At 36.1% G+C, this 14,437-nt stretch overlaps 1 protein-coding gene across 1 annotated transcript; it reads left to right on the top strand.

Annotated features, from left to right (window-relative positions):
• Positions 1-4,835: 4,835 nt before the first annotated feature.
• On the top strand, positions 4,836-14,117 carry LOC306872599 (tubulin alpha chain-like). Its single transcript, XM_079421216.1, has 4 exons — positions 4,836-5,126; positions 11,086-11,308; positions 12,310-12,458; positions 12,537-14,117. Exons 1-4 carry the CDS (start codon positions 5,124-5,126, stop codon positions 13,509-13,511), a joined length of 1,350 nt encoding a protein of 449 aa, XP_079277342.1. The 5' UTR covers positions 4,836-5,123; the 3' UTR covers positions 13,512-14,117.
• Positions 14,118-14,437: the final 320 nt, after the last annotated feature.

The following is a 14,437-nucleotide window of genomic DNA, read 5'->3' as shown; positions in this document are numbered from 1 at the left end:
TTCGAGCTCTGTGTGTTTTTGGAAAAACTGACAAAAGTTCCTTTTCCACTTGAATATTTGTCCTTGAAATGTACTTGTTCTTCAAGGTGACCTGACTATAAATGTTGTGTAAACACTGTCCTGTATTAATTTGAGCATATTGATAGCACCGTTAATTCACTGAACAGTTTCAATCCCCATGTGTTTATATCTTATCTGTCAAATTATAAATGGAAGGTCAAAGTGACAGTGCAGTGATCCTTCAGTCAACAACTAGCAGATTGCAGTTCTGAAATCAAGCATGCATAGCTCCATCTACTGGACAAATAATGCAAATTGTGTACTGTAAGTTAAATATGACAGATCATTTTGGATGAATATATATGCAATATAATAGTAATCATAATTATTATTTTATTTGTATTTTTTAAGATTTGAAGTTCGAACAAACTTATTTGAAAGACAGAGAAATATATCATACACACAAAAAAGTAAGGAATCGTAGATGAATATAAATGTAGTTTATCTACATATTTTTCAAAGTGGAGTATTAATTAATATAATTACCCCATCGTGTGTAAAAACAATAAGTTCAGACAATATTCTATGATGTAGCAGTATGACACAGGCATATTAATGAAATGTAACAACATATAAAGATTCAAAAGCAGCTCAGCTCGTAGTTTTTAGCACACTGTTGATGTGATTTCTTTTACAGGCACTAGAGGGCCACCTTAGGCAGGGCCATAAACATGACTGTTTGTTGTCATGCAATGAAGTGGAGTCTTATAAACGAACAATACCTCTATTGACTACCATTTCCACTAGTCTGTTTCCATAAAAAATAAAACACTAATATGAAGTCATATATATGTAGATAGACAGACAGACAGATAGACAGATAGATAGATAGATAGATAGATAGATAGATAGATAGATAGATAGATAGATAGATAGATAGATAGATAGATAGATAGATAGATAGATAGATAGATAGATAGATAGATAGATAAAATAATAATAATAATAATAAACAGGTGTTATAGTACATAAATGTAAGTGTTACAGTATATAAAATCAAATTAAGTCACCTTTATTTACGATAGCGCTTTATACAATACTGATTGTGTCAAAGCAGCTTTACAGAGTCAAACAGGAAAATAGTTTGTCAGTAATGCAAGACAACATTAACAAGTCATTTTTCCAATTCAAGTCAGTTCATTGGTGATTCAGTGATGACATCATCCAGTTCAGCTCTCTTCCAATAATGTATGTGCAATCAGCCAAGCGTCCCCAAATAAGCACGCCAAAGGTGACAGCGGCAAGGTATCGACAGAAATTGAGTAGAAAACCTTGGGAGCAACCAGGCACAGTCAGGGGGGCAGTTCTCCTCTGGCCAGATGAAACCAGCATGGCGTGGTTTAATTCTAGGCTGCAACACAGGTCAGATTGAGCAGAGGATTGTCTGGTTCTCGTGGTCTTGTCCAGATGGCCAACGAGGTCTTTGGAGGGGATCTGTCTCTAGACCACATCTAGCTGACATGGTCTCCGCTGACATTCAGGGCTGTCAAGGTTGTCTCTATGTGCTGATCCACCATCTGATCTGGATATGGACTGGATCCAGGTGACTGCAATGACCATCTGATCTGGATACGGATTGGGTGGCTACATTCACCTCGGAATAAGAATGAAACAGACTAATATTAGTGTAGATGCCACTGAGAACAGTAAAGCACATTATAATCGTAGTAAAAACTCTAAACATTTGCACATATTACCTGGAATGAAAACAATAAACTCCTAGTCTTGAAAGTACATACAGTATAGTTGCAGTGGAGCGGTCTGGTCACATGGGAGTGTTTTGTTCCTTGGAAGAACTGGCTGGGTTGCATATGAAATCTTGCAAAGATGACAAAGCACCAATGAAACCTTTGGCCACACCCTGATGGAGAGAGAAATTTTAAGTTCAAAAAAATGAAATGATGCCTTTTAAATCATTTACAATGTATCAATATCAGTTAATGAAATTTGTGATAAAGCAGAAGTTGCAACCTTTTTTTTGGTACAAATCCTTCTCACAATCCATTGCACAACAGGAAGTATTGATGCTGACTGTGTTTGTAATAGAACATGTACATTTCATATTATAAGGCTACCTCAAATAGCATAAAAATAATATCAAAATATAACGGTCCTGCCTGTTGTTGATAATACCAGTGGTGACGTTTTACAAATTGATTGATCAGTTGTCCCAGTGTTTACTGAGCCACTGTCTTTCCCAGACCCTGTGCAGGCACTTGTGTGCACTATCTACTGATTCACTACCTAGGGGACTGACTGAGACGCTTTGAATGGCCTTGTGAAACGATTCAGTTGTTCATTTTCATTCGGAACGACGAACTCCTCTTCCGAAGCGCCTTAAACTACCACATTATTAGACTAGTATTTTCCAAGGCTGCATGATATATTAAACCCATTTAAAATCATAATTAAGCATAATTGTGAATTCACAAATGCTATGATTTAATTAAATAATGATATGTGATGCAGTTCTAATACAGTATCTGCCTTTATTTACACGCGTGTAGGTTAAGCAAGTGCGTCTCACAGCGGCTCCATTCAGAGTAGCTCCACAGAAACTGTTACCATTTACAGTTAAATTATGTTTAATGTTTACAAAAATGTATTTAAATAATTTCTGCACTTTAAATGACTGTTGTTGCTAGGTGCTAAGGCTATGATGAGATGAGATGTGGTAACTTACCTGCATTCTTCCATATTTTTTATTATTTATAATTATTTATTTTTAATTTAGTAAAGTTTTATTTAACAGGCGGTGATTTCAATAAATATTAGTAGTAGCAAGTAGGCTATTGCTTTAAAAATAACAAAATCAAGTCCATCACTTGGATAAAATGGATTCCTCCCTTCACTCAAAAATGGTTCTAAACAGTACCAAATTAGGGTTCTTCAGCTTGTAGCAATAGCAGAACCCCTTTTGGTGCTAAATATAACCATTTGTATAAGGTTCCATAAAGAAATAAACTTTGTCTATTTTTTTTATCCTTTGAAAGTGCTATAAAGGGCCCCAATGGTGTTGTAAATAATGTATTTAATAATAGTTTATTTTCATTAAGATTAGTATATTATTCTCTTTATATTATTAATATTAGTATTATTAAAGAGATTGCTGACTAAAATAAGTAATTAATTGGCTGATTTTAAGACCCTGCAAGAGAAGAAGTGTGATATTTACCTGTTTGTGGACCTAAAGGAAAATTATATGAATGTGAAACAGCGGTTTTGGTGAGTTTTGGTTTATATTTTTGTGTTCAGTGTCATCATATAATGTTTTTTTTTTTTTTGCTTTTTTCAATTAAACATTAGATAAACAATGGTTTGCTCGTGATGTAAAGTGTAACAACAATCGTCAGGCCACTAGCGCCCTTTGCTGGCATTTGTTATAATAAATAAAATACATAAGTTTATTGTTTATACATTTCTTATTGTATTTTAATAGTGTTGATCAGTAAAACAATATGACTACTTACTTTTGATTAGGGATGTGCCCGAATCCGAATATGGTATTCAGAAAAGTAATGATGTGTACTACGGCAACCGTAAAGGGAATAAATATGATATATATGAGATATATGAGAAAAATATATTTCAGTGCTTTCAGGGAGCCGTTATTAATATGCGGGACATTGAAATCACTTAAGAATGCGCGTTTGCTTTTTACTTTCACTTTTGAGATTCGCGATCACACACAGCCTAATCTACTAAGGAGCGGCACTACTTACCACACATTTCACAAAACTAGATGTTTGTCAGTGGTACTCAGGGTCTGCAAATCATTCAACATCGTCCTATCGGTCATCTCTCCTCACCTCTCTCTGTTTATGTGGTAAGTGAAATGTTATGTACTAGGCTACTGCTAGTAAGCGGCTAACCATGTCCCTTTTGTGGCTCCGTAGAATGCATTATTCTTTTTCCATGCCTTTCCGAACACGGATTCGCTATTCAGACACATCCCTACTTTTGATACTTTATTTCAACCAATTATTATTGCCTCATTATTACATGTGTCTAATTCGGAATAAAAGCTATTGTTCACTTCTCTTAATTACCAAAAATATATAAATAAATAAAATGTTAAGCAGATGATTAACAAATGAATCATTACTGCCAGCCCTAGTTAAAACATTTGAAAATTAACCTGCATTGTTTTGAAATTTGTGATTAGAATAGTATTTTCCTGTCATATATTGTCATTGTTGATTTCTTGAAAATAATAGGCTATTAAAATGACTTCATCTCCTGAAAACAATATCGCATATAGTCTGATATTGTGAGCTAATGTATTCACACATTGTATAGTCAGCTGTGTTAATTAAAATTTACCACCATCAAAAGTAAAAGCTCAGAATGACATATCCCAGAATATTGTTTATAATTATAATTATTCAATTATGTTAAATTATTAAAGTTTACATTTGAAATTGTTGTAAATAATCGTGAACATGATATAAAATTGCGACTTTGATGGTGTATAATCTCCAATATGTATTTTTTTATTTTTATTATTATTATTATGTTTGTAACAGTACAGAGATTACATTAATGACATACAACTTTGTATGCAATACACAATTTGTATCATGGATATATTCAAGACAAAAAGTTAATGATTGATCATAAAGATAACAAATAAAATAAGAAAACCCAGAAAAAAACACATGAGGGAAGATATTAATCTATTGTGGTGGCGACATATTTCTCTACTGCGTTGTTGTCACGCGTCTCCTTTGGAAGGCAATCCATGGCATGATCCACTCTCCATACTTTGTTTCCAGGCAGAACGTTAAAGAACGCGACACACACATCTCCCGGAAATCCGACACTTCTGCAGTGTTTCCACTTTTGGGTGCCATTGCGCTATGCATCAGACGTTTAGCCAACGTTCTGTAGGCGTGACACGTGAGGCTGAGACCACCCCTCCTCTCTGCTGCTGTAGTATAAAAGCAACCTCCTGTCAGTGCGACGCTGAGACTGTCTCACTCATACCACATTGCAGGTGCGCAGTGAGAAGGCAAGTGATCTTCAGACTAATTTCCCGGCAAAAATCCCAATTCTAAAGCAAAATGGTGAGTAGAATATTATTTGTTAATAGTTAATTCTATTGTACTCTAATTCTACTGAAATTTTATTTGCATGCAAGTAAACATATTGCGCAATCACGCACGTATTGGGTCACACTGAGCTAAGGATATAGTATATGCACATTTGATCTATTTCATTGAACTAGTGATGGCGAAGCTTTCATCCCAATTGACCATATGCACCATTACTTCCTGGTTTTAGATAAACCAACCCAGTCATTTCCGGTAAACTGTACTGTGCCAAAAGGGGAGGGTCCTTTGCTCGGTTTTTCTACATAATCCATTCACAATTTGGAGAAAAATTGTATTTGTCAAAGAGGATGAAATGTCCATGTATACTGTTTCAGGAATGACAAAAGCTAATATTAAATTTATGTGTTAAATAATGTGGTGAGTCATTGCTGTGATTGACAGTGGCAACTGAATGAATGATCTGACAAGCCGATGTTAAAATAGAGCTGTGCAAGTGATTTAGACTAAATTCAGACTAACTAAACTACAGCAGCAAGTCTGTGTTGAATAAAACTTAAATGATGTAGTTATTAAATTAAATCTAAACGTTTTAAAATATTGAATGCATTGTTGTTATTCCAACTTATTTATTTGTATTTAAATAATTCCGCATTCTAGGCTGTTGTCTGGCCTTTTTTATTTATTTAAATGACAAGTGACTTCCTGCATTTGCTATACTTTATACTTCAGTGTGATAAAGTACTAAATTTGAGTACTAAATAACTGATTCTTTGTTTTATATTCTATATAAATAATGGTCATTGTCAAAGTCATTCATTTATGTCGGTGTGTACTTGCAGTAAGTAAAATAAATAAAACACAAATTCATAAATTAAATCTATGATCTGTTTATTTGAACTCTGCCTCAGTCCTTAGACTGTTATTTCATGGCCACAAGTTCATTTTTGAGCCCATTATATACATTTCGATTTAAAAAAAACAATGCTAACGCATAAAAATGTAACAATGTAAGGAAACCGCATTGAGGTTTGCTTCGTTTGAACCAGATACTGAAGCAGTCATGTGGTTTTCAGGCAAATGAAGCTTCGGACGTCATAGATCATGTGCTTTTCTCAAAACGAATCAAGCTCCGATACCGTGCTTCAATGTGAAATGTGGTGTTTTTTTGATACAAGCTTCCGTGTTGAACGAAACATCACTACATTGAACTTTAATAATACATTAACAAAAATAACTGAGAATGGAAAAGAATTATAATGCTCTTGATAACTCCTAAATTATCATACAGTAGCAGCAAAATAATGTGTGTAACCTTTAAAAGTATTACGGTTAAATGTTTATACGACATATAAAACCACTCCTAGGAAATAAGAATTTAGGCAGCTGGACTTTTGACTCAAAATCTTGAGAACCATTGTTACTCACTACTAGCCCCAGTCTCTTCATATAACTTAATTTAGTCTGTCTCTTTTAAAGCAGCAGTCTGTAACTTTTGTTTAAAAATGATCCGAAATCAATATTTGAGCAAGTACAAAACCAGCCAGTGTTCAAAACTATCGCCTTTAATCCGTTTCACAAAGGTTAGCTTATAATAATATTTTCTAATTTGAGAGGTATGGGTAGGTTTTCATGGGAAATTCGAGCACGCTGCTGCGTCATTACGTCACGTCTGTAAACATTGTACAAATTGTCCCGGCTAGTAGGCTATCGCATGTGAGGATCCTACAGGTGGCGGATCGTTTATAGCCTTTTCTCACAGTAGCTTGAATAATTAAATGTAGTATTTTGGTGGCGGATTGTGATCCAGAAAGGGGTATGCGTTTGTGAAATGCATGTGAAAACATTAGATTAATTTGTGCTGAAGCCGTGCTGGAGTACAGCCCACGTAATAAAGATAATTCTGCATTCCAGCTGCAATACCAGGTTTTCAAACAGATGGCGACAAAGAGGCAAAACTTACGGACTGCAGCTTTAAAAGTGGCTACTGAAATGGATGCTTAATGTTTAATTTGACTTTTATATGCCATATTATTTTTATAGATGGCTGTGTGACCATACTTTACCACCACTTCATATTTACAGTATGGAAACCACTGAAAGCTGTGTCTTAAGTGGTGCGGTTATGGGTGTGTTTGTGATTTTACTGAATGCTGATGTGGCTCTCAGCATGTCTGTGTGTGTCCCATGATCCAGAAAATATTCACAAAAATATAAAATGTTGAAAATGTGTGGAATAATAATAAGAGAAAAGTGCATCTTACTCGGAGAGTAAAATTGAGCAATAATGAGCTGTTGTTCCTGATATTAAGATGACGTCACTCAGTAGGCTGGGTTATGTAGGCCTATAGTCAATAGTTTTATGAATCGTCTAGAATTTCAAGGCTTGATTTAAATGTGCGAAATATTATGTGCCAAGGCTCATTCAAAACAAACCTACATTGTAAAATGGATTCATTGCCAACTCGCCCCCAGTATAGGTCTCAAAGCCTATTTTTGCATGGAAAATATATTAGAACCACACATGTAGGAGTTTGTTTGTGCTGAATTCCAAGGACAAATGGTTCTCGTATTCTAAAGGTCCCAAATCACACCCCTGAGGCATTTGTGTTTGTCTTTTGGGTGCTTTGGATGCCACCACGACCTTTAGAAACATTTCATAAGAGACTGATTGTCATCAACCTTAATAATAAGCTGGCTGTCTAAAACATGATGTTTGTGACGTGAAATGGCTATTTTTATTTTTTTAATATCTCATGAAAAGAGTTTCTGTTCTCTCCTTTACAACTCATGAGGTAATGCCACGCACAGTAAAGTTAACAATTAACAAACTTTAGTCCATGTCGTATCTCACCTTACACTTTAGTAACCATAAGTCACTTATTTGCTTTTTTGCAATCATTATACAGAATAGATCGAAGGTGGAAACTAATGTCGAATTCACTTAAATTAGTGAATTTTAAGATTATTTCCTTTTTTTTTAAGTCAACATAAATTGACAAAATGTGATAAAATAAATTACTAAAACTAAATGGAGTCAATTTAGTTTTTATTATTCTAAAGAAATAATCATTTTGTAATCATTCACCAAAATGAAATGGCTTGCTCCAACCTTTAAAATTATTTTATGACAATACCTCGGACAAGTCGGTTATGATGTCAACAAATAGGCAAACAGCTATTTGGGCGTTGCTTTAGTAAACTCAAAAGAGTGAAATGGATTGCAAATACTGTTTCATGTGTAATTCTTTGCCGCTAGCACAACCTAATGGACTTGCAAAAATATTTATGGTCTCCAAACATGTTTCCCAAACACATTTAAGACCCATTTCACTCATGAGGTTTTAAAAAGTCGAGTTGTTGAGAGAATAAGAAATTTGAGTCGGCAGAATTTGTAAAAAAATTCTGATATCAAAAAGGCAAGATATCAACTCACTGTGAGGTCAAAAGATGAGCAAAAAGGGCTCATGGGATGGTGTTGAAGGGTTTGGTGGGGGAACATGACTTGTAACAAACCATAAATAACTTCTAACCTGGCTGCCATGCCCAAACTAGGCAGTCCCATGTGCCTGTGTAATCTACCATCCCCCTCCCCACTGACTCACCAATAGACAGAGGGACGGCGAGTAAAAATAGAGCCCAACCCCAGGAGAATGAATTCAGAGGAAGAGTCATGCCCACAGAGTAGAAGCAGAGTCTGGATAGTTCTTCTCAGGCTGATGTAGGACACCTCTCTGGAGCGCAGGCACAGATTTAGGGGCCGAATCATTACAGAGCACTTTTATTGCAACCATGTGACTCTTATTTTTGCATTGTGTCTTCAATGCTTTGATGTACATTTTTGCATTTGGCAGATACTTCTACCCAACGTCATTTGCATTTTATCAGTCTATGTCCTGGGAATCAAACCCATGAGTAGAGCTACAGAATCATACCTTCACATACTGTATACAGAATATGTCAAGGGATATTTGATTCTGGAACTCTAATATTTGATTTATTATTGGCCAAATCACAAATCAAATACAACCCGAATTCCGGAAATGTTGGGACGTTTTTTAAATTTGAATAAAATGAAAATTAAAAGACTTTCAAATCTCATGAGACAATATTGTATTCACAATAGAACATAGAGGGCATAACGAATGTTTAAACTGAGAAATTTTAAAATTTTATGCACAAAATGAGCTCATTTCAGATTTGATGCCAAAACTTGCAAGCTGCCCATACCGTATGCATTTATGCACCCCCATACCATCAGAGATGCTGGCTTTTGAACTGAACGCTGATGACACACTGGAAGGTCTCCCTCCTCTTTAGTCCGGAGGATACAGCATCCGTGATTTCCAACAAGAATGTCAAATTTGGACTCGTCTGACCACTCGTCCACTTTGAAACAGTCCATATTAAATGAGCCTTGGCCCACAGGACACGACAGCGCTTCTGGACCATGTTCACATATGGTTTCCTTTTTGTATGATAGAGCTTTAGTTGGCATCTGCGGATGGCACAGTGGATTGTGTTTTCCCACAGTGGTTTCTGGAAGTATTCCTGGGCCCATTTAGTAATGTCAGTGACAGAATCATGCCGATGAGTGATGCAGTGTCGTCTGAGGGCCCGAAAACCACAACCATCCAACAAAGGTCTTCGGCCTTGTTCCTTGCGCACAGATATTTCTCCAGTTTCTCTGAAACTTTTAATGATGTTATGCACTGTAGATAAGCGTTGCAAAGCCTTTGCAATTTGATTTTGAGGAACATTGTTTTTAAAGTATTCCACAATCTTTTTACACACACTTTCACAGATTGGAGAACCTCTGCCCATCTTTACTTCTGAGAGACTCTGCCCATCTAAGACATCCCTTTTGTTACAGACCTGATGTCAATTAACTTAATTAGTTGCTAGATGTTCTAGCTGTTCTCTAGATGTTTTCATTTTATTCAAATAAAAAAAAAATGTCCCAACATTTCCGGTTGTAATTTTATATACACAAATTTATTTTGACTGAAAATGTGTTAGTTTTCAGTTCATAAAATTTTCCATTTTGTCTTATTTCCTTCATTTGCTTTTTCCCTCCATTTCCAACACTTTCAACACCCTTTTAGGACACATGCTATAAATTCCACATTAGGGTGTAGCTCGCTCTCTCATTTGATATAAACCTGTTGGGGCTGTTGTTGACACCTCAAGCCTTTTCATGCGTCTTCAGACTTGCAAGGGAGTGTGTGACAAGCAAGGGAAAATAGTGTTTGTGGAAGGTTTCTGGTTTGTGTGAAAAGAAAATAATGGCTAGGAGGGTTAGTAGGTCTGTCTGCCATATCTGGCAACGGTCACATCATAAACTCTTCCCAAGACAAGTCTTTCAGGAAACTCCCTTTCCAAACAAACGGAGGTGTTTGACATGCTATAATATGAATTCAAGCTTGGACTTTATCTCAGGGTTGTCCTCTAGATGAGCACAAACCCTGATGACAAACATGTTTGGGGGCTTTGAGAGATTCAGCCAACATCTTTTCTCTGTCCTGTCCGCTGCAGATGTCAGTCATCTGTGATTGTCCTGTAATAATGGACCAACCGCTGACTAAACTATTTTTTTTTTCTACTGCCCCCTGGTGGGAAAAACGAAGGTTTGAAAAGGAGAGACTTATTTTTAATTTGTTATTTATTTAATTTGCACTAAATGTTATATAAAGGTAACGGGGAATGTTCAAAATATCTGGCAAGGTTCTGTTAAAGTTATGAATAAACATTTTTAAAACATTGAAAAATCTGTACATTTTGAATATTCTGAAATGTTTTCATAACTTAATGGGAAAATTAGCAGAACGTTCTTCGAATAGGCTATTTTTTTTTTTTTTTTTTGCTATAGCTAACAAAAGCTAACTATAGAGGAACACTGTGGACATTTCTTTCACCTAATATGTTACACAATGCCATGCAACAGAGTTGCTAATAATCTGTTTCCTCTCCACAGCGTGAGTGTATCTCTGTCCATGTTGGCCAGGCTGGTGTCCAGATGGGGAACACCTGCTGGGAGCTGTACTGTCTGGAACACGGTATCCAGCCCGACGGCCAGATGCCCAGCAACAAACCAGTGGGTGGCCATGATGACTCCTTCACCACCTTCTTCAGTGATACTGGAGCTGGCAAATATGTACCCCGCGCCATCTTTGTAGACCTTGAGCCAACAGTCATTGGTAAATATTATAATGGTGTTTAATTTGTATTTGTCATTTTAACATTTGGAAAGTAAATGAGTAAAATCATTGCAGCCATAGGTGGCACGTTGCATTTATAATATAAATAACCTTTTCTGACACACTGTAATAATGCTTTCACAACATTTGGTAAACCGGCTGGACAAAGTTTCAACAGTTTTAGTCTTCATCCTATAATTTATTTACATGTAATCATTTAGCAGTCGTTTTTATCCAAAACGACTTACAAATGAGGATAATTTGAAGCAATTAAACCAACAAAAGGGTAACAAAATGCCGTGACCGGTCCCAATTAGTCACAGTACACATAGCAAGGTTTAATTTAATAATTTTTATTGTTATAGTCAGATAAATTGTAATATAATAATAATAATAATAATAATAATAATAATTGAATGTAAACAGTTAATTATTTTACATTAATTATTACAGTCATTTTATTATAATAATTATTTAAATTACTAAACTAAATAAAATAGTTTATTATTAGTAGTATTGGTATTAGTATAAATCACATTACCTTGAGAATCTGGTTTATATTACTGAGGATTAAATGTTACTTATTTTTAGGTGTCAGTCAGATCAGAATGTAATTTTTTTTTATTTTTTTTTTTTTTTTTTTTTTATTTTAGCTTGTGTTATGTTTTTTTTCCGGGGGATAGAGGTCAGGATCAGTGTTATTTTATTATTCGTGTGTGTGATTTGAGTTGGCTTTTATTTATTTTTTTTAATGTTAGTTTAAGTTTTAGTTATTTCTAAGTTTTTAAATATTTCTTTCTATTTAATTTATTTTTATTTCAGTTAGCTGCCAAGGAAACTTTGCCAATTTGTTAGAGTTCTGTTTCATTTAATATTTATTTCTAGTTTGCAGCTTATTTTAAATTACTAAGAATTGTTTTCAATTGTTTATCTTTAGTTTGTTAACAATAACGGCACTGGTCAGTATTTGGTTTTATGGTATTATCTTGCTATTCTTTCAGACGAGGTCCGCACAGGCACCTATCGCCAGCTGTTTCATCCCGAGCAGCTCATCTCAGGCAAAGAGGATGCAGCGAATAACTACGCCCGTGGGCACTACACCATTGGCAAGGAGATCATTGACTCTGTACTGGACCGCATACGCAAACTGGTAATTACTCTTCCATTCACTTACAAATGAGCTCAACATAACAGAACCTAAAATGCAACTGTTCTCCCTTCCACACAGGCTGACCAATGCACAGGGCTGCAAGGTTTCCTGGTCTTCCACAGTTTTGGTGGAGGCACCGGCTCAGGCTTCACCTCCCTTCTGATGGAGCGTCTCTCTGTTGACTTCGGAAAGAAGTCCAAGCTGGAGTTTGCCATTTATCCGGCTCCACAGGTGTCTACGGCTGTGGTGGAGCCGTATAACTCCATCCTGACCACTCACACCACCCTGGAGCACTCCGACTGTGCCTTCATGGTGGACAACGAGGCCATCTACGACATCTGCAGGAGGAACCTGGATATCGAGCGTCCGTCCTACACCAACCTCAACCGGCTCATCAGCCAGATCGTTTCCTCCATCACCGCCTCTCTGCGCTTCGACGGCGCCTTGAACGTTGACCTAACAGAGTTCCAGACCAACTTGGTGCCCTACCCTCGTATCCACTTCCCCCTGGCCACATACGCTCCGGTCATCTCCGCTGAGAAGGCCTACCATGAGCAGCTCTCAGTGGCTGAGATCACCAACTCGTGTTTCGAGCCCAGCAACCAGATGGTGAAGTGCGATCCTCGGCATGGAAAGTACATGGCCTGCTGTTTGCTGTATAGAGGAGACGTGGTGCCAAAAGACGTCAACGTCGCCATCGCAGCCATCAAGACCAAAAGAAGCATCCAGTTTGTGGACTGGTGTCCCACTGGCTTCAAGGTGGGCATCAACTATCAGCCCCCAACAGTGGTTCCTGGAGGAGACTTGGCCAAGGTGCAGCGAGCCGTGTGCATGCTTAGCAACACCACAGCCATCGCTGAGGCCTGGGCTCGTCTGGACCACAAGTTTGACCTGATGTATGCCAAGAGAGCCTTCGTGCACTGGTATGTGGGTGAAGGCATGGAAGAGGGAGAGTTCTCTGAGGCCAGAGAAGACATGGCAGCCCTGGAGAAGGATTACGAAGAAGTGGGCATCGATTCATTTGAAGAAGATGAGGAAGGGGAAGAGTACTAAAGGGGAAGTGTTTTTTACCAAATAAAAACCAAATAAAATAAAGCTTTTAATTGTTGTTGTTGTGGTTCTTTTCATAATTTGGTGTTTTTGTCACATACAGGCATTTTCTAAAATATATCTGTCTATAGACACTTGGTTAAAAGCCCTGGTTATAAAGACTATTATTATTACAATTAATCACATTATTTAGATATATGTATGTGACCCTGGACCACAAAACCAGTCTTAAGTCGCTGGGGTATATTTGTAGCAATATAAAATACATTGTATGGGTCAAAATTATCAATTTTTATTTTATGGCAAAATTCATTAGGATATTATGTAACGATTATGTTCCATAATGATATTATGTAAATATCTTACCATATATCAAAATTTGATTAGAAATATGCGTTGCTAAGAACTTGATTTGGACTTTAAAGGCAATTCTCGCAGTATTTTTACAATATTTTTTTTTGCATCCTAACAAACCATACATCAATGGAACGCTTATTTATTCAGTTTTCAGACGTATAAATCTCAATTTTGAAAAATTGACACTTCTGACTGGTTTTGTGGGCCAGAGTCATATATTTAATATTAATTAGTAATTATCATGTTAATATTTAGGCCTAATAACTGCATTATAGATAATTATATAATATTAAAACTAATTAGTTTATATGCTAATATTAATAATTATTCAATTTTAAAGGAGTGTAGCATACACTATATTAAACCTTAAATCATGCCAACGTTTTATCTACTAGAAGAGCCTTAATATGACCATTCAAACCACAATAAATTAAATGAGAAACATTTACACAAATGTTTTATACTTAAACTCGTCATTTTTTTATATATATATCCTAACACACAAATGTATGCTTACATATTTAAAGTGTGTATTACAAATAATTACATATTAAAATATTACATGACAATTA

Source organism: Barbus barbus (genome assembly GCF_936440315.1).
Source record: "Barbus barbus genome assembly, chromosome: 7".
Classification (NCBI taxonomy): Eukaryota; Metazoa; Chordata; class Actinopteri; order Cypriniformes; family Cyprinidae; genus Barbus; species Barbus barbus.
Note: the sequence above shows the minus strand (reverse complement) of the source record. Positions and strands in the feature narration are given on the sequence as shown.

Excerpts from the sequence above, each read along its gene's own strand:
- LOC306872599 (XM_079421216.1), top strand. Across the intron at positions 11,309-12,309 it reads CCTTGAGCCAACAGTCATTG|ACGAGGTCCGCACAGGCACC; the intron begins GTAAATATTATA and ends CTATTCTTTCAG. Across the intron at positions 12,459-12,536 it reads TGGACCGCATACGCAAACTG|GCTGACCAATGCACAGGGCT; the intron begins GTAATTACTCTT and ends CCTTCCACACAG.